Here is an 18,909-nt window from a genome sequence, read left to right as displayed (position 1 = left end):
TAGTAATTGTTTTGGACATTAAAAGACATTTATGTTGAACTTTCCTGTGGTCCCTGCCTATCTGTCACACTACACCAACCCCGCTGCACTACAATGCAAATTAGCCTCTTCCCAGAAGAAAAAAAGCTGGCTAGCTAATGCCACTTCTTGGACAAAGCCACTCTATAAAATGGCCATTGCCACATGATAATCTTCAAAAGCCTCAGACTGGTATCCTACCTTGCTCTAATGAGAGGCAAGAAACAGTTGGAGATAGAGATATTTTCCTTTTGGAGAAGAGTCAACTTATAAGGTGACTGCCATCAGTAAGTGGCACAAGAAAGCCAGCTTCCTTCATAGTTCTAAGGAAATATACTCCAGAATTGCTGTGTTATAGGTGGTAACACTTACCATTCCCTTTTGTTAGCACAGCATGTCCCTACACTCTGAGCCACAGCCTGTGTTTCTTTTGCCAATGCACCCTCCATGCTGAATCAGCTATGGTGGGAAACGTTGTGAGAAGAGATGAGTACATTTGTCAAATTTCTAATTTGGCAGATCCAATGGAATTTCATCAGGAACTTTACTGTGCCAAATTATCTGATGCTAATTGGATGTGCCCTGATTGGTGGTAACAGATGGAAAAATAAATTTAAAAAATATTATGCATTTTGCCCCTTATATGCCCTGCCACCACAGCTTCATGCTCGGTCCTCCACTAGCTCCCTCCCTGCGGTTCAGTCTTCTTCTCTTCCCCTTTTGACACCTCTGGTGTTGACTAAGCCTCATGTGATATAAAGACGTGCGTTACCCAATGTGGTTATGTCACATGAGATCTAATCAGAGCCAAAGGCGCCAAATAATGAAGATTGAAAAGAGGAAGATCATAGGGAGGAAACTAGTGGACAACCAAGAACGGAGCTGCAGTGGTGGCACAGGTGAGGACCAAGCACGGAGCTGCAGTGATGGCACAGGTGAGGACCAAGCACGGAGCTGTAGTGATGGCACAGGTGAGGACCAAGCATGGAGCTGCAGTGGTGGCACAGGTGAGGACCAAGCACGGAGCTGCAGTGATGGCACATGTGAGGACCAAGCACCGAGCTGCAGTGGTGGCACAGGGGAGGACCAAGCACAGAGCTGCAGTGGTGGCACAGGTGGGGACCAAGCACAGAGCTGTAGTGATGGCACAGGTGAGGACCAAGCACGGAGCTGCAGTGGTGGCACAGGTGAGGACCAAGCACGGAGCTGCAGTGATGGCACAGGTGAGGACCAAGCACGGAGCTGCAGTGATGGCACAGGTGAGGACCAAGCATGGAGCTGCAGTGGTGGCACAGGTGAGGACCAAGCACGGAGCTGCAGTGATGGCACATGTGAGGACCAAGCACCGAGCTGCAGTGGTGGCACAGGGGAGGACCAAGCACAGAGCTGCAGTGGTGGCACAGGTGAGGACCAAGCACGGAGCTGCAGTGATGGCACAGGGGAGGACCAAGCACGGAGCTGCAGTGGTGGCACAGGGGAGGACCAAGCACGGAGCTGCAGTGGTGGCACAGGGGAGGACCAAGCACGGAGCTGCAGTGATGGCACATGTGAGGACCAAGCACCGAGCTGCAGTGGTGGCACAGGGGAGGACCAAGCACAGAGCTGCAGTGGTGGCACAGGTGAGGACCAAGCACGGAGCTGCAGTGATGGCACAGGGGAGGACCAAGCACGGAGCTGCAGTGGTGGCACAGGGGAGGACCAAGCACGGAGCTGCAGTGGTGGCACAGGGGAGGACCAAGCACGGAGCTGCAGTGATGGCACAGGGGAGGACCAAGCACGGAGCTGCAGTGGTGGCACAGGGGAGGACCAAGCACGGAGCTGCAGTGGTGGCACAGGGGAGGACCAAGCACGGAGCTGCAGTGGTGGCACTGGGGAGGACCAAGCACAGAGCTGCAGTGATGGCACAGGTGAGGACCAAGCATGGAGCTGCAGTGGTGGCACAGGGGAGGACCAAGCACAGAGCTGCAGTGGTGGCACTGGGGAGGACCAAGCACAGAGCTGCAGTGATGGCACAGGTGAGGACCAAGCATGGAGCTGCAGTGGTGGCACAGGTGAGGAACAAGCATGGAGCTGCAGTGATGGAACAGGTAAGGAGCGAGGTAAATATTAAAAAAAAATGTGAACCCCTAAAAAGAATCCCCCAAATTAGTAGCCGTCCATCATTTTGCTAAATTGCACTGAACCAGATTGCAAAAAAATTGTAGCTAATTCAAATCTCTTTGCTGGTTTCTAATGGTGACTCTGAGCCTTTCCTCCATGCTCTCTCTGTATGTATTTTATATTCATCCTTTTTATGGTCAGTATGAATTAAAAAAATAAGAAGATGTGAAATGAAAAGTGTGAAACCTCCCCATGAGTTCATCTATCTGGCAATGCTTTTTGCAAGCGATTAGATCATCCCCAGCAGATGACTGGATGCAGGAAACCTCTCAAGTAGGAAAGTGATGCTTTGATAACAGAACATAAGAAGGTCAGAGTCAAATGTTTTACTGCGCCCCTTATCTTTATTGTATCCTCCTTGCATCCTAATCGTTTTGTATAGCACAGCGGAGTTTAATTGATATATTTTATGCTGGGCCCAGATTGTAAATGGTGGGCAGCAGTAATTTACTCTTGTAGGATAAAGTTGATTAGAAAATGAAAACAATTCCAAGGCAAACTTTCCTTCATGTTAAATACTAGATGTCATTACTTGGATATTATCGTACATTTAATAAGAAACACAATCCTAGAATGTGTGAATAAACAAGACCGAGAACATGACCTTTTTAAAAACGGTATTAGTCCAAATGTCAGGCCAAGATTTAATAGGATTGTTTATTTAGAACAATATCAATGTGGTAGAATGGTTCCCTAATGGAGAAGTGATTATAACTAGGTGTCCCGATCCAGCAATCAGCTGGGATCTGTGAAGGAGCTTAGCAGAAAGTTTTTGTTTTCTCTGCAGTGCCTCCGCAGGGGAAATGAAGCATTACACATTTTTCATTGAGATCAATGGATTGTCGAGGTAACCAAGGAACCTTTTAGGTCAGTGTTTCTCATCTTCTGCCCAATGTAGATCTGAATAGGGTTTAAATGGAAGCAAAACATACGGGTATCAACAATATTGTAGAAATAATAGGAGATTGCGAGGAGGTTAGAAAGTCAAAAGCTGGCGACAGGCAACAATCCATTTGTAATCGATATCACATGGATTCTGTGATATGAATGCATTATTACATGCTTGCATATTCCCATAGCCTCCACCCAGTGGCTGGTGCGCGGCCACGTTATTGCTCCTCTTCGTCACAAACCACTGAGATAGGAAAAACCCTTTAACTTCTAAAGTGAATAGATCAGTAACAAATACCAGTTCAGAGTGACAGATGGGGTATGGGTGTGATTGGCAAAATCTTGTCTTGGTTTCAGGTGGTTTCACCTTCTTTTTCATATATATTATATGGACAAAAGTATTGTGCCTCCTCCATATTACACCTGCAGAAGCTTTTATGGCATCCCATTCTACTACCATAGGCATTAAAATGAAGTTAGTCACCCTTTGCAGCTATATCATCTCCCTCTTGTCATGACTCAGGACGGGGTGGATCTGGCTCCGTCCTGGTCAGGTCAGGGTTAAGTCTGTCCACCTCTCTTTGGTTCGGGGGCGGCTATTTAATGCTGGGAGTTCCTGGATCCAATGTCAGTGATAATTCCGTGTACTCGTTTTGAGGTCGCTGACCCATGTTACTCTCTGTAATCGTTCCTCTGCATGTGTTAGTTTTGCTGTGTATGACCCGGTTTGTCCCTTGACTATTGTCTCTCTCTTTCTGCTCGGTACTGATTCGTCCCTCCTGGTATTCTGACCCCTTGACTTGCCCCTGTTTACTCGTCTGTCTCGTCCCTGGTTATCTTGTTCCCATCTGGCTTCTGACCTTCGGCTTTGCTCTCTGACTACATTATCGGTTTTGCCCTTTGTATTCTGTGTTCTCGGCCGGCTGCCTGTCCTCATTTGTGGTAGCTCTGCCCCCTGTGATCATGTGACTGGCTAGCTCCACCCCCTGTGATCACGTGACCGGCTAAGCTCAGGTCCTGTACGCTCTGCGCTCCTCGGTCTCCGCACACCATGTTTACTGGTGCACGTCCCCTGTTAGTAACCCTGGTGACACTGTCCCTGTGTCATTACACCTCTCTTCTGGGAAGGCTTCCTACAAGATTTTGGGTTGCGTACATGGGAATTTTTGCCCCGTCATCCACAAGAGTGGCTGAGAGGTCAGACACCAATGTTGGGGAGACGCCGTGTTCACAATCTCCGATCTAGTTCATCCCAACATTGTTGGATGGGTTGAGGTCCGGATGGTCATGTTCCTTCACACCAAACTCACCCAACCATGACTTTATGGATCCTGCTTTATGCATTAGAGGGTTAGAGTCATTGAGAACAAAAAAGTGCCTTCCCCAAACTATTCCCATGAAGTTGGAAGCTACAATTCTCCAAAATATCTTGGTGTGCTGATGTATTAAGACTTCTGCCATCTCAAGGCTTTACTTCATTGCAATAGGTTTTTCCACAGCTTTTAGTTTCCCGAACATTAGTATCAAGGAAGCCCCTAAGCAATGTTCCTAAATACTGTGAATGGCAGCAAACTTTTATTGAGTGAAGACTAATATACTTTCTGGGGCACAGATGTATGTTTTTCATTAATTGGCACTAAAAGTTGTCTGGAATTTGGCTCAAATTTGACATCGTTCAAAATAATTATTGATTTTAGTTTTAAGAAAATAACAACTGATTACATTCCTCCGCATTCCGAGCAGTGCCAACTAATGCCACCTTCTATGCCATGATGAAAATATTAGCATATTCATACATGCTGACCTTGGACATTTTCATTTTTTCTAACAGATGTTTGAATATTTTCTTAATATCTGAATTTGGAAAATAATGAGCCATGGTAATAAGAGACAGGTTTGGGCTCCAGGGCGTGGCAAGTAATAAGGCGTAAGATTCGGCGTTTTACCCAACGTTTATTGATATTATGTGACCGTTGGGAAATTGTAAGACTTCCAGGTTTCTATTGTCTTAGGATTTAGTTTTTTTTTAATAACCACCATGGTTTATGGATGCCATTCTATCTAGTTAGAATAGGATAACCTCGGATAAGGACATTTAGAGGGACATGATTATCAATAAGACTGCAGAAGTCTATAAAATAAGGGTAGACCTTGCTTCAATCTTACAAAGTGTTTGGAGCACTGCACTATAAATGACACAACATGTGAAAGTATAAATCTTTATCTTGTTTCATTATAATGGCCCTGGTTTTTATTACCGGAAATCTACAACTTGGAATGTTTTAGGAATTCGGACGACTAATACGCTAAGATTAAAGAAACCCATGGGAATATGGTCGCGTTACTTTTGCTACATGTCACATCTTAAAATTGAGCATCAGGTGGTTTTGTTTGAATTTAATAACTCATTGGAGGGAATTTATCATGAAAGTCATTTTTAAGTTACTTTTTTGGTGTGCTTTTTTTCGCTGATGGCGCAAAAATGGGCCAAATTTACTAAAGCAATCCACAATGCTTGTTGTGGTTGTTGTTCATGTTGCTTCTGTTCATGTTCTTGTTGTTGCTATTGATCTTGTTTATTGTTGTTGTTATTGATCTTGCAGATCCCGTTTATCTTGTTGTTCTTGTTTCTTCACTAGCCAAAGGCTTGTAGCAATTGTTGAGGACTTGTTTAAAAGTTCAAAAGGTTCAAAAATGATAAATGTCAGTTCACTCTTCACTCCAAGAAAGCCACAACCCTTTCTACCTGACAAAAACTATATAAACTGCCAAAAAAAGGCATAAAAGCATACAAAACATGTGCAAATGCAATACTAATTGTATAAAAACAATAGGAAATAGAGAAAAATGTGACAAAAGACCATTGGTGCACTAGACAAGATAAATTACCTCTATTGTCATTTGGAAAACCAACAAGATTTTGCAATCGCTGGGAGCTGATGAGATAAATTGCATGAGATTCTTAGTAATATAAAGAATATATGTTTATATAAAAAAAAAAAAACAACTACCAACCCTATAATGGTAATGCCACCAGTTTAAAAATAACACTTGTTGGAGTTTTGACTTTTGTATCACAGAGGGTTATGCTTGTATAATATGACCAGTTTATTATTGCCACGTTCACACGGTCAGTATTTGATCAGTATTTTACATCAGTATTTGTAGCCAAAACCAGGAGTGGGTGATAAATACAGAAGTGGTGCATATGTTTCTATTATACTTTTCCTCTGATTGTTCCACTCCTGGTTTTGACTTACAAATACCGATGTAAAATACTGACCAAATACTGAACTCTGACCATCAAGGCAGACTATGTTCTTGTTATTTTGTACATGGTGTAGAGTATAAGCGCAGACTGAGTTCATCCCACCTACTTCAAATTGTAGTGACACGGGGACAGTGACACCGGGGTTAAGCCTGGGGGCGCTAACAGGGGACGCACGCCAATACACAGGATGCGTGGAGACCGAGGAGCATAGTGCACACAGGACGTGAGCTTAGCCGATCATGTGATCACAGGGGGTGGGGCTTGTCGGTCACATGATGACAGGGGCAGAGCTACTATGCGCAAGGACGGGGAGCCTACTGAGGGCACAGAATACAAAGGACAAAACCAATAACGTAGTCAGAGAGCAAAGTCAAGGGTCAGAAGCCAGATGGAAATGAGATAACCAGGGGCAAGACAGACGTGTAACCAGAGGCAAGCTAAGGGGCCAGAAAATCAGGAGGAATTAATCAGTACCAAGCAGAAAGACAGGCACAATAGTCAAGGGACAAACCGGGTCATGCGCAGCAAAGCTCACACACACAGAGGAACAGCGATTACGGATGAGTAACCTGGGTCAGTGACCTCTAACCAAGTAGACGGAAGTATCATCAACACTGGACACAGGAACCAGCATTAAATAGCTTCCCCAGAACCAAAGAGAGGCAGACAGACTTAACCCTGACAAGACTAGGATGGAGCCAGAACCACCCCATCCCGAGTCATGACACAAGTGGTGTGACTTGTGCCAAAATCATTTTTCTCTTTTTCTGTTGTTCAACAAAAGTTAAGGTGAAATAGCATTGGGTATCGATTTTTACTTTGCAACTCCATCTACATATGCCGCGATCTAGTTGTACATTTTTATTGTTTGTGTTTCATTTATTATCATTATTATTAGTATTACACCTTTTTTATTTGCATTACTTAAGGTATATCCCTTTCTAACTGTGGTTTTAAAGGGGACAGTTTAGATTAGAAAAATACAGGTTTTTTTTCAGAAATGCAGAATTAAAAACAATAACAAAATATATATTACAACCTGTTAATAATTAAGAAAGATTTAATTTAGTTTTATTTAATCATGATTCCACCCCTTGCATGTGTCACACTTACACACGATCTCATAGCATCTTAGGAAAATATATGGACTTGTGGAACAGAGTGACATTTATCTGTTTTTAATGGGCATTTGAGTTGAAGAACAGCTAAGAAGCATATGGTATTATTAACAACTTTCCAACTTTATAACTTTTTCAAAAAAGTTGGATTGTGTCCAACGGCACTGTCAGCTTATACAACACAAGTTATGCACCCCTGAAGATGCCACGGATAAACTGAATATTCTACTCTGAGTTAATTGCTTTGAAGTCTCAGTTTCATGTTTTGTTTGCGGTTATGCCTCTTTTTTTACTGTTTTATTAACCCCTTAACGACCGCCGATACGCCTTTTAACGGCGGCAGTTAAGGGTACTTAAATCACAGTGCCGTTAATTAACGGCGCTGTGGAAAAAGTGAATAGCGCCCCCCAGACTCAGATTTTCTCTGGGGTCTTGGTTACCGGGGGTAGCCGAAACCCCAGAGAACATGATTCGGGGCTTTTTTACCGACCCCTGGGTTGCGATCGCCGGTAAGTAACCGTTTACCGGTGGTCGCAAATAAAAACAAAACGCGATTTCCTATTTAATTTCTCTGTCCTTCGATGTGATCGCACATCAGAGGACAGAGAAATGGGGTCCCCAATTGCCCCACGATACTCACCTGTCTCCCCCGGTGCTCCTCGTGGCTCCCGATGGGCGCCGCCATCTTGTTCCGGCCAAAAAATGGCGGACGCATGCGCAGTGCGCCCGCCGGCCGGCACCCGGGGGATCTTTGGCGTCTCGGCTGCCAGGGGTAGCCGAGACCCCAAAGAACATGATCGGGGTCGGTTTTTACTGACCCCTGTTTTGCGATCGCTGGTAACTAACTGTTTACCGGCAACCGCAAAAAAAAAAGCGGTGTGTTATTCTCTGTCCTCTGATGTGATCGCACATCAGAGGACAGAGAAATAGAGGGATTCGGGGACCCTGTTATACTTACCGGTGTCCCTGGATCCTCCTGCGTCCCCTCCTGCCCACCGGCTTCTTCATCCGGTAAGAAAATAGCGGGTGCATGCGCAGTGCGCCGGTCATGATCTGCCGGCCGGCAGCTAGAGGAGTTGGGGCTAAAATTAGGGTTAGGGTTGGGGCTAAATTTAGGGTTAGGCTTAGGGTTGGGGCTAAATTTAGGGTTAGGGTTAGGGTTGGGGCTAAATTTAGGGTTAGGGTTAGGGTTGGGGCTAAATTTAGGGTTAGGGTTAAGGTTGGGGCTAATTTTAGGGTTAGGGTTGGGGCTAAATTTAGGGTTAGGGCTAGGGTTAGGCTTCTTTCACACTTGCGTCGGTACGGGGCCATTGCAATGCGTCGGCCCGACGCACCGACGCACGTTGTGAAAATTGTGCACAATGTGGGCAGCGGATGCAGTTTTTCAACGCATCGGCTGCCCAGTCTATGTCCTGCAGAGGAGGGGGCGGAGTTACGGACGCGAATGCGCGGTCGGAAATGGCGGACGTGACGTACAAAAAAAGTTACATTGAACTTTTTTGTGACGATGGTCCGCCAAAACACATCGGATCCAGTGCACAATGACATGTGGACATCCGTCGCAATCGGTCAACAATACAAGTCTATGGGCAAAAAACGCATCTTGCGGGCACATTTGCAGGATCCGTTTTTTGTCCAAAACAACGAACGTATTGCGACGGATGTCACACAACGCAAGTGTGAAAGTAGCCTTAGGGCTAGGGTTAGGGTTGGGGCTAAGGTTAGGGCTAGGGTTGGGGCTAAAGTTAGGGCTAGGGTTGCGGCTAAAGTTAGGGTTAGAGTTGGGATAAGGGTTAGGGTTTGGATTAGGGTTGGCATTAGGGTTACGTTTGGGATTAGGGTTAGGTTTGGGATTAGGGTTAAGGTTAGGGTTGAGATTAGGGTTAGGGGTGTATTGGGATTGGGGTTAGGTTTGAGGTTAGGGTTGAGATTAGGATTAGGGATGTGTTGGATTTAGGGTTTTGATTAGGGTTATGGTTAGTGTTGAGATTAGGGTTGTTTTGGGATTAGGGTTGTGATTATCGTTAGGGTTGTGATTAGGATTATGGATCGGGTTGGGATTAGGGTTAGGGGTGTGTTGGGGTTAGGTTTGGAGTTAGAATTGGGGGGTTTCCACTGTTTAGGTACATCAGGGGGTCTCCAAACGACAGCCAATTTTGCACTCAAAAAGTCAAATGTGTTCCCTCCCTTCTGAGCTCTGCCATGCACCCAAAGAGTGGTTTACCCCACATATGAGGCATCAGCGTACTCAGGATAAATTGTACAACAACTTTTGGGGGTCCAATATCTCCTGTTACCTTTGTGAAAATAAAAACTTGGGGGCTAAAAAATCTTTTTTGTGGGAAAAAAATATTTGTTATTTTCACGACTCTGCATTATCGTAAACTTCTGTGAAGCACTTGGGCATTCAAAGTTCTCACCACACATCTAGATAAGTTCCTTGGGGGTCTAGTTTCCAAAATGGGGTCACTTGTGGGGGGTTTCCACTGTTTAGGCACATCAGGGGCTCTCTAAACGTGACATGGCATCCGATCTCAATTCCAGCCAATTCTACATTGAAAAAGTCAAACGGCGCTCCTTCTCTTCCAAGCTCTGCGGTGCGCCCAAACAGTGGTTTACCCCCACATATGGGGTATCGGCATATTCAGGAGAAATTGCACAACAAAACTTAGGGTTAAATTTCTGTTTTTACACTTGTAAAAATTAAAAAAATGGTTCTGAAGTAAAATGTTTGCAAAAAAAAGTTAAATGTTCATTATTTCCTTCCACATTGTTTCAGTTCCTGTGAAGCACGTAAAGGGTTAATAAGCTTCTTGAATGTGGTTTTGAGCACCTTGAGGGGTGCAGTTTTAAGAATGGTGTCACACTTGGTTATTTTCTATCATATAGACCCCTCAAAATGACTTGAAATGTGATGTGGTCCCTAAAAAAAATGGTGTTGTAAAAATTAGTAATTGCTGGTCAACTTTTAACCCTTATAACTCCCTAACAAAAAAAAAATTTTGTCTCCAAAATTGTGCTGATGTAAAGTAGACTTGTGGGAAATGTTATTTATTAACTTTTATGTGACATATCTCTCTGATTTAAGGGCATAAAAATACAAAGTTTGAAAATTGCAAAATTTAAAAATTTTTCGCCTTATTTCCGTTTTTTTCATAAATAATCGCAAGTACGGTAATATCGAAGAAATGTTACCACTAACATGAAGTACAATATGTCATGAAAAAACATTCTCAGAATCAGCGGGATCCGTTAAAGCGTTCCAGAGTTGTAACCTCATAAAATGACAGTGGTCAGAATTGTAAAAATTGGCTCGGTCATTAAGGGGTTAATGTAAAATGCTATGAAAATATGATGGCTTCAATCTTCTTCGATCTTCTCAGAGGACTTTGTCGGGATTTTTTGGGGTGTGGTATATAAAGAGAGATCTCTAACATTTCTATTTATTTATCATCATTTCCTGTTATACCTATTAGAAGGGCATCTCATATTAACCCCTTGAACCAGTTTTTGTTTTGAAGTTTACAATTTTCCTTCCCCTTCTTCCAGGAACCATAACTTATTTTATTTTTCCATTGACACAACCATTTCAGGGCTTGGTTTTTTTTTGTTGCTTTTTTAAGGACAAGTTGTAGTTTTGAAATCACACCATATTACCATAAAATATATTGAAAAAAAAAACAGAAACAAAAATTCCAAGTAGAATAAAATAGTAAAAAATGTAATTCTGCCAATGTTTTGGGGTTGTTTTTATGGTATTTATTTATTATGGTATTTATTGTAAAAAATGACCTAGAAACATGATTTTTGAGGTCAGTAGAAATATGGCAATACTAAAGTTTAATAGATTATTTTTAAGGCTGGTTTCACATTTGCTATATTTAACATTAAAAACGCATGTGTTTTTTTTGTACGCGTTTGGCCGCGTTTGACGACGCACGCGTCGTTTCGATGCTTGCGTTTTGGTGCGGAAATGCAACATGTAGTAATTTCTAGAGGCTTTTTTGCCGCAAAAAAGCATGTGTTCGATTGCGTCAAAAAAACGTATTGCTGTCTATGTAAACACATGCGTTTTTAAGCACATGCGTTTGGTTGCGTTTTTGAACGCATGCGTTTCAATAGAGAAAAACAAGTCTAGACACTGATAAGCCACCCCCCACCATCAAGGTGATAAAGGGATCCAAACCCTAACCCTAACCCTAGCCCTAACCCTAGCCCTAACCCTAACCCTAGCCCTAACCCTAACCCTAGCCCTAACCCTAATGGGAAAATGGAAATAAATACATTTTTTTAATTTTTTAATTTTTCCCTAACTAAAGTTGATGAAGGGGGGTTTGATTTCTATTTATAAGGGGTTTTCTAGTGGATTTTTATGATTGGCAGCCGTCACACACTGAAAGACGCTTTTTATTCCAAAAAATATTTTTTGCGTTACCACATTTTGAGAGCTACAATTTTTCCATATTTTGGTCCACAGAGTCATGTGAGGTCTTGTTTTTTGCGGGATGAGTTGACATTTTTATTGGTAACATTTTCGGGCACGTGACATTTTTGATTGCTTTTTATTCCGATTTTTGAGAAGCAGAATGAACAAAAACCAGCTTGTGAAATTTCTCATCATGCGTACCAAAAGCGCAAACGCTTTTAAAAAACACGTCTAAAAAATGCTGCGTTTGTACGCGTTTATATGCGTTTTTTCCACCACTTGCGGATGCGTTTAAAACGCTGCGGTTTTAAACGCAAATGTGAAACCAGCCTAAGTTAAGTGAAAAAATTCAGACTTTTTAAAAAAAAAAAATTGGTTTGTATCACCATTTTCCAAGAACCATAGCATTTTTATTTCTCTCTCGATGGAGCCATGTGAGGCCCTGATTTTGCAAAGACTGTAGTTGTGCCATCATTTCTTCTTCTTGTGCCGTGTTTGATAGGAGAGGCTTGAAAAATCTCCATCAGACATTTTTTTTTTCATATGAGAAAAAAAAAGACGAATCTCTGATGACAAAAATTGACACGCTGGCCAAAATCTGATCCAAGGCGCTGATTGAAATTGATCCATTTGTTTCACTTACAAGAAAAAATATTGACGTCTGATTGAGATCTTACCCTAAGAAACTTCTGGTCCTACTGAGATGCGTTCTCGCTCTTTGCAGTTTTTCCACCATGAACTGTTTGCCGGATGGCTTTGTGTTCTGTCGGCGTAATGCCATCTAGTGTCTGCAGCAAGAAAAAATAATATTCAATATTTTCATTAAACTCATGATGTGATCATTTACATCGTGGAAGTATAAGCCTGTACATCACTGATATCTGTAGAAATTAAATAAAGTAATATAGTGTCATATCTATGGACATTTAACTATAACTATTTTTTATAGTTTATGATTTAGTGCAGCAAAAACAGGTGATTCACATATATTATTATTAAATTTTGTTTTCACTCTCAATTATCAAAAAATTTTCATTACTTGTTCAATAAATGGTTTGGAAAATAAAGTTCAACATATTTTTCTGCTCTCTGTCTCCAGAAGAAGAAGTGCCAGACCCTCGACCCACGTACACGTTAGATGACTACTTCGGTGATCGATTAAGATATAGATCCTATGGACTGCAGTGGATTTCTGGTAAATATTTTACTTTTTCATGATCGCAAAATATATTGCTGCAAACAAACAATATTTGTTTTGGCTCACAAAGATGCAAGAACTATAATATGTAAATATGGCTGATGGATCTTGCTCAAAAGCATTTTGGCCATGTGAGATTGCTACTCAATTGGGTGCGTCGTGAGGCAACACAGAAAGCGCTTCCATTTAAATGTCCAGGCTGGTTTATTGGTGCTTCATAAACCATGCCACAGGCAAAGGAAAAATAAACGGCCTTTCTGTGCAGGTAAAACAAAAGTAACCAGTTCTTGACAAAGTCTCTTTAGAGCCAGTCCAAGACACAATGGCTGTATGTGTGTGGCATCCAGTATACTGGCTCAATCTTGAGATAGCACACAGGAGGCGTTCTTCCTTCACACACAGACCATGTGTCAAACAACAGACTACATTTTAACATGTGAACCACACCCATGGGTGGGGTATGTGGGCATCCACACCCGCCTGTCTCTCAGGCTGCCTGTAAACCTGGCCCAGACGCTCCAAAAAAGCCTCTTAGTAGTATGTGCACTACAGCAATATCCAGGTTTACATCACAGATGACAACCACCTCTATGATACATACTTTTTATCAACTATGTAACTGGCAGCCACTTTACAGCTACAATAAGTCTAAAGGAGGCTACTCTCTGCCGCAGCCTACTGCATCAATTTTGCATGATTGTGCTAGCCTCTTTTAAAATAAATTCAGTGGTGCCTTTGATTAACAGGCAGCCTCTACCATTTCTATATTTACCACTGACACTACACCACTCAGAGTTCATGATTTAGCTTACATCCAGTGACCACTTACCTATAGAGCAGTTCCAAATCACACAATCCGTGTCTTATGTCCATAAACTGGGATACAACTTTTTTAAAAGTAAAGACTCCAATACACATTTAGAAAATGTTGTCCGAAACCGCCAATATCAACTGATTGCCTGACAGTCTAGACTAGCAATAGGCAAACCAACAATGAAGTCACTGGACAAGGTCGATCGAGGAACAATTCACTAGCGATGAAGGCACAGCTCGTACATAGCCTGTTTTTTTCTGTAGTAACATATGGATGCGAAGCCTGGATGAGAAATAAACAAGACCGAAGAAGAATCGACGTCTGTGGTGCTGGAGAAGGATGCTATCAATACCATGGATGGCAGGAAGACCAAACAAATCAATTTTGGAACAAATCAAGGCAGACATGACACGCGAAGCAAGGATCACCAAGCTAAGACTTGTCTACTTTGGATACATCATATGAAGAGAGCGATCACTGGAAACAGACATCATGGTCAGAAGAATAGAAGGAACAAGGTGAAGAGGAAGACCAGGAACCTGATGGCTTGATACTATCAAGATAATGGAGCAGAAGACCCTGGTAGATCTATGTAGGCTTACAGAAGATCGATATATCTACAGAGCCTTCATCCGTCAAGCCTCCATGGCTTGAGATTGACCCGAAGGCCATTAAAAGGAAAAAAACTGACAGTCTAATGTTCATGGGAGCCGCTGACTCAGATGATGTCAGGGGAGATAAGGATCCGGCATGTCTAATTTTGGGCTCCTGACCCACCAGGAGAGATGTCTGGCAGCAGCTCTCTCAAAGAAAACAAATTAGCACTGGGCACATCAAACGCTCCGTGCATCAGGAAATCAAGAGAACTAACTGGTGGCCGAACGCCGACAGCTGTCCAAAGAGTATGGGGGACTTTACACTTGACTTTAACTATGGTTTGCAACTCACAATTTAGCATGAGAGTACTCCATTATTTTCGACTTAAGAGGCCACTTAAACTTTAAGACGATAATCCCGCATCAGTAACTTTTCTGGTCACCTGTAGACAAGAACCCGTGTTCTTCTCACTCCTGACCTCACGACAAGCAGTCGTAAAACAGGTGCTTACCTGATAACTACTGTATCACGTAGGATCAGATCAAAATGTAAAAAATAAATTTCATCCTTTTATTCAAAGCATTGTAACTTCTGTTTCCTTTCAGGTCATGAATATCTCCATCGGACGCAAGAATATAATGTGATTATATACAACGTGGAAACCAAAGAGACAACAATACTCCTGTCAAACACCACAATAGTATGTCACAGCTGTAACCTCCTCTCTGTAATGAAACTTGTCATATATGTGGTTTAATATCATTTTTTATGTATCCGCAGGATAAAAACAATGAATCTTTCTACGAGCTGTCACAAGACAGGAAATATGCGCTGCTGCAGTACAACTATGAGAAGGTAACAGCCTCCTACTCCTGTTGTATTTTTATGGATTTTTGTTATGACAGTTTGTCATTTTTGAAAGGAGTAAACTATTTTGTTTCTATAATATTTTTTATGAATTAAATCCAGCTAGAAATACTTATTTTCTTTTTTAAAATCTCTAATATTTTCAGATTTTTGTTCTACAGGGTGGGGCATTTCTGTGGATACACCTAAATAAAATGGGAATGGTCGGTGATATCAACATCCTGTTTGTGACACATTAGTATACGGGAGGGGGAAAACTTTTCAAGATGGGTGGTGACCATGGCGGCCATTTTGAAGTCAGCCATTTTGGATCCAACTTTAATTTTTTCCAATGGGAAGAGGGTCATGTGACACATCAAACTTATTGAGAATTTCACAAGAAAAACAATAGTGTGCTTGGTTTTAGCGTAAGTGCTGCCCATTGTGTTGGATTATCAATGCCACCATCCTCTCCCACTCTTGACACACTGATAGCAACACTGCAGAAGAAATGCTAGCACAGGCTTCCAGTAGTCATTGTTTCAGATGCTGCACATCTTGTATCTTGTAACCAAGCACACCATTGTTTTTCTTGTGAAATTCTCAATAAGTTTGATGTGTCACATGAACCTCTTCCCATTGGAAAAAAATAAAGTTGGATCCAAAATGGCCGACTTCAAAATGGCCGCCATGGTCACCACCCATCTTGAAAAGTTGATATCCCATATACTAATGTGCCACAAACAGGAAGTTGATATCACCAACCATTCCCATTTTATTTAGCTGTGTCCATATAAATAGCCCACCCTGTGTTTTCTGCGCATGATTTCAGCAATCTTGCTTGAGCGTCTGTCAGTAGCATTTAAGAATAGGTTTTACAGCAACCGCAAGGACCATAGACAGCAATAGATAGGCTCTCGCTCATTTATGGGAGAGTTTTCGAGGCATGCTTTGCGATCCGTGCAGAGATCACTATGCAGAGAGGCGGAGGAGGAGAGCTGTGACCATCACATTATGGAAGATTCCGTACTGTTAGCATAATGTGATGTTTATGGAACAGGGATCCATAAAGAGCAAGAAATGTCAGCTTAATGCTAGGCTTAGCGGCCACATGAAACATTTTAAGATTTTAGGATAATTTTTTTAATATATATAAAAATGTAAAGAAATAATGAATCTACAACTATATATACAAACTAAATGGAAACATTTCATTTTCTGATGGCACTATACAATGTGGGATTTTTATGGTTTTTTTCAGTGGGTCAACACTGCAGAAAGTAATAGCATAACATTTTCGGGTCCATATTACGGCCATGACAAATGGATCCTGAATGGTTCTAAGTGACCATTGGGTTTTACGGTGATCTGGTCCAGAGGCTAAATCTATACTACAGAACTTAAGAGTCCGCCATATTGTGTTCATATAAGTATGGAAGACAATGACGTCAAGTGGAGAAACCGCCAGGCATACGATGCTTTGGTTAGGCATGGACATAATTGGAAATATTTTTATGTTTTCCAGGTATGGAGGCATTCATACACAGCGTCTTATCGAATCATGAATGTTGAAACAAAGTAAGTAACTTCAATATTCCAGGGTCAAATAGGGTAAAAGGGGTTTCTTCATCCAAAATCTGCCTTAGCAGTAGCTAGCCACTGGCCTCATTGATCATATGTCAGACATACTACCTTCGATGTTAAAGGGAACCTGTCAGCAGGATTTTGCTATTTAATCAGAGAGCAGCATAATGTATGGCACGAGATCCTGATTCCAGGGATGCGTCACTTACTGGACTTCTTAGTATAGTTTTAATACAATCAGTGTTTTATCAGCAAGAGATTATCACTGCTAGACTAAGTGTCACGTGCACAGCACTCCATCTAATCTGTTCAAACCCCGCCCCCATCACTGATTGGCAGCTTTCTGACAATGTACAAAGGAAGCAGCCAAAGAGTGGCGTGAGGGGGGTAATGCAGAGCTCAGCATTCATAGCACTGCTATATCTACAGCAGAGAAAACAGGGATTCTATCAAAACTGCACTGAGCAGCCCATTAACAGATACTTTGCTGGAATCAGAGCATATTGCTATACATCATGCTGCTCTCAGATTACATACTAAAAACCTGCTGACAGATTCCCTTTAAGGACAGTAATTGGCTGCATCAGCCATGATGGATGGAATAACATCACATCTGAAATGACAATGTTGTAGTGGAGGAGGATTCAGGGGATATGTAACGTTCATTTCTTTGTTTATAACAGTAATCACTACCCTTGTGCATATTAAGCAAAATCATGGAAAAATCCTTAAAGATAACTTGTGTAGGATATATAGGATTTATTAATTATTATTATTATTATTTATTTATTACATTAAGACTGGTGTTTCATCTGCGGAAATACAGTACATACATAAATTAGAATAAACAATCTAATGGCAGCTGGTACAGAGGGGGGAGAGGAACCTGCCCTCACTGCATTATAATCTACAGTGTAATGGGAAATGAATCAGCAAACAGTCGGGGCAGGATGGGGAGATATTGAGCCAATGTGATAATTAGCCTAATGTGGTATGCGGTCATCATTATTCTTCTTATTTTATGCTCGAGTGGAACGTTCTTCTACTTAAAGTGAATCTGTGACCATATTTCACACTTCAAAACTGTATAGATAATAAGATGACACTAGTGTATATACTTTGAAAATCCAGGTCAGAAAGGCTTTATAGTCCTGATATTAAAGTTAACATTTTATGAGTTCAGCTGTAGCATGAGAGAGCTGATGAGTCCAATTGTATTCAATCTTCACCCAGCCTGCCTGTGCGATAGCTGCAGCTTATCCTGAGCAGTGTGAGATTTAGCCGCAGGGAGGAGGGACACTGAGGCGCTGTGAATCAGGTGGAGATTGTATTAAACTTTCATAATGGATTATGCAGCCATTCTGACATGGATTTCAAAGTAAATACAACAGCCTCATCAGGTCTGAGAGATCTACTTAATATTATATGCAGTGTGTATTGTGAAATGTGTGAAAGGTCCGCTTTAAAGGGATATCCTGGTTTCAGACATATATAGGATATGCCATAAAACACTGAAAGATGCAGGTTCCTGATTCCCATCACACAACTCTAGGAAAAGGAATAGAGAGATGGCCATGCATGTGTGGAACTCCCTCCGTTCACTTCAATGGGAGTTAGCCAAGCTCAACTGTGTCTGTGATTCCTATAGAAGTGTATAGATTAAGCCATGCATATATGCAGCCACTAGTGATGAGCGAATATACTCGTTACTCGAGATTTCTCTCTCTCTCTCTCTCTCTCTCATCACTCTGCCCACTCTCCTTCGTTGGCTGAAAAAATGGCGCCAAGCGTGTCATACGAAACGCGACTTTGGCGCGAAAGTCGCGTACCGCATGGCCGACCCCACACAGGGATCGGGTCGGGTTTCATGAAACCCGACTTTGCCAAAAGTCGGCGACTTTTGAAAATGAACGATCCGTTTCGCTCAACCCTAGTCAAGAATCCTCTTTTTTGAAGACCTACAACTATCCGATATATGTAGCATAG

At 42.0% G+C, this 18,909-nt stretch overlaps 1 protein-coding gene across 2 annotated transcripts in view; it reads left to right on the top strand.

Annotated features, from left to right (window-relative positions):
• Nucleotides 1-18,909, top strand: part of DPP4 (dipeptidyl peptidase 4) — an 80,391-nt gene that overhangs the window by 27,587 nt on the left and 33,895 nt on the right. For both annotated transcript variants that reach the window (XM_069733045.1, XM_069733046.1), the window contains exons 4-7: nt 12,984-13,079; nt 15,099-15,193; nt 15,274-15,348; nt 16,865-16,917. In XM_069733045.1, the coding sequence (XP_069589146.1) occupies nt 12,984-13,079; nt 15,099-15,193; nt 15,274-15,348; nt 16,865-16,917 (319 nt within the window). The remainder of the gene's footprint in view (nt 1-12,983; nt 13,080-15,098; nt 15,194-15,273; nt 15,349-16,864; nt 16,918-18,909) is intronic.

Source organism: Ranitomeya imitator, chromosome 7 (assembly GCF_032444005.1).
Source record: "Ranitomeya imitator isolate aRanImi1 chromosome 7, aRanImi1.pri, whole genome shotgun sequence".
NCBI lineage: Eukaryota > Metazoa > Chordata > Amphibia > Anura > Dendrobatidae > Ranitomeya > Ranitomeya imitator.
The sequence above is the reverse complement of the archived record's forward strand: the minus strand, read 5'-3'. Positions and strand labels throughout refer to the sequence as shown.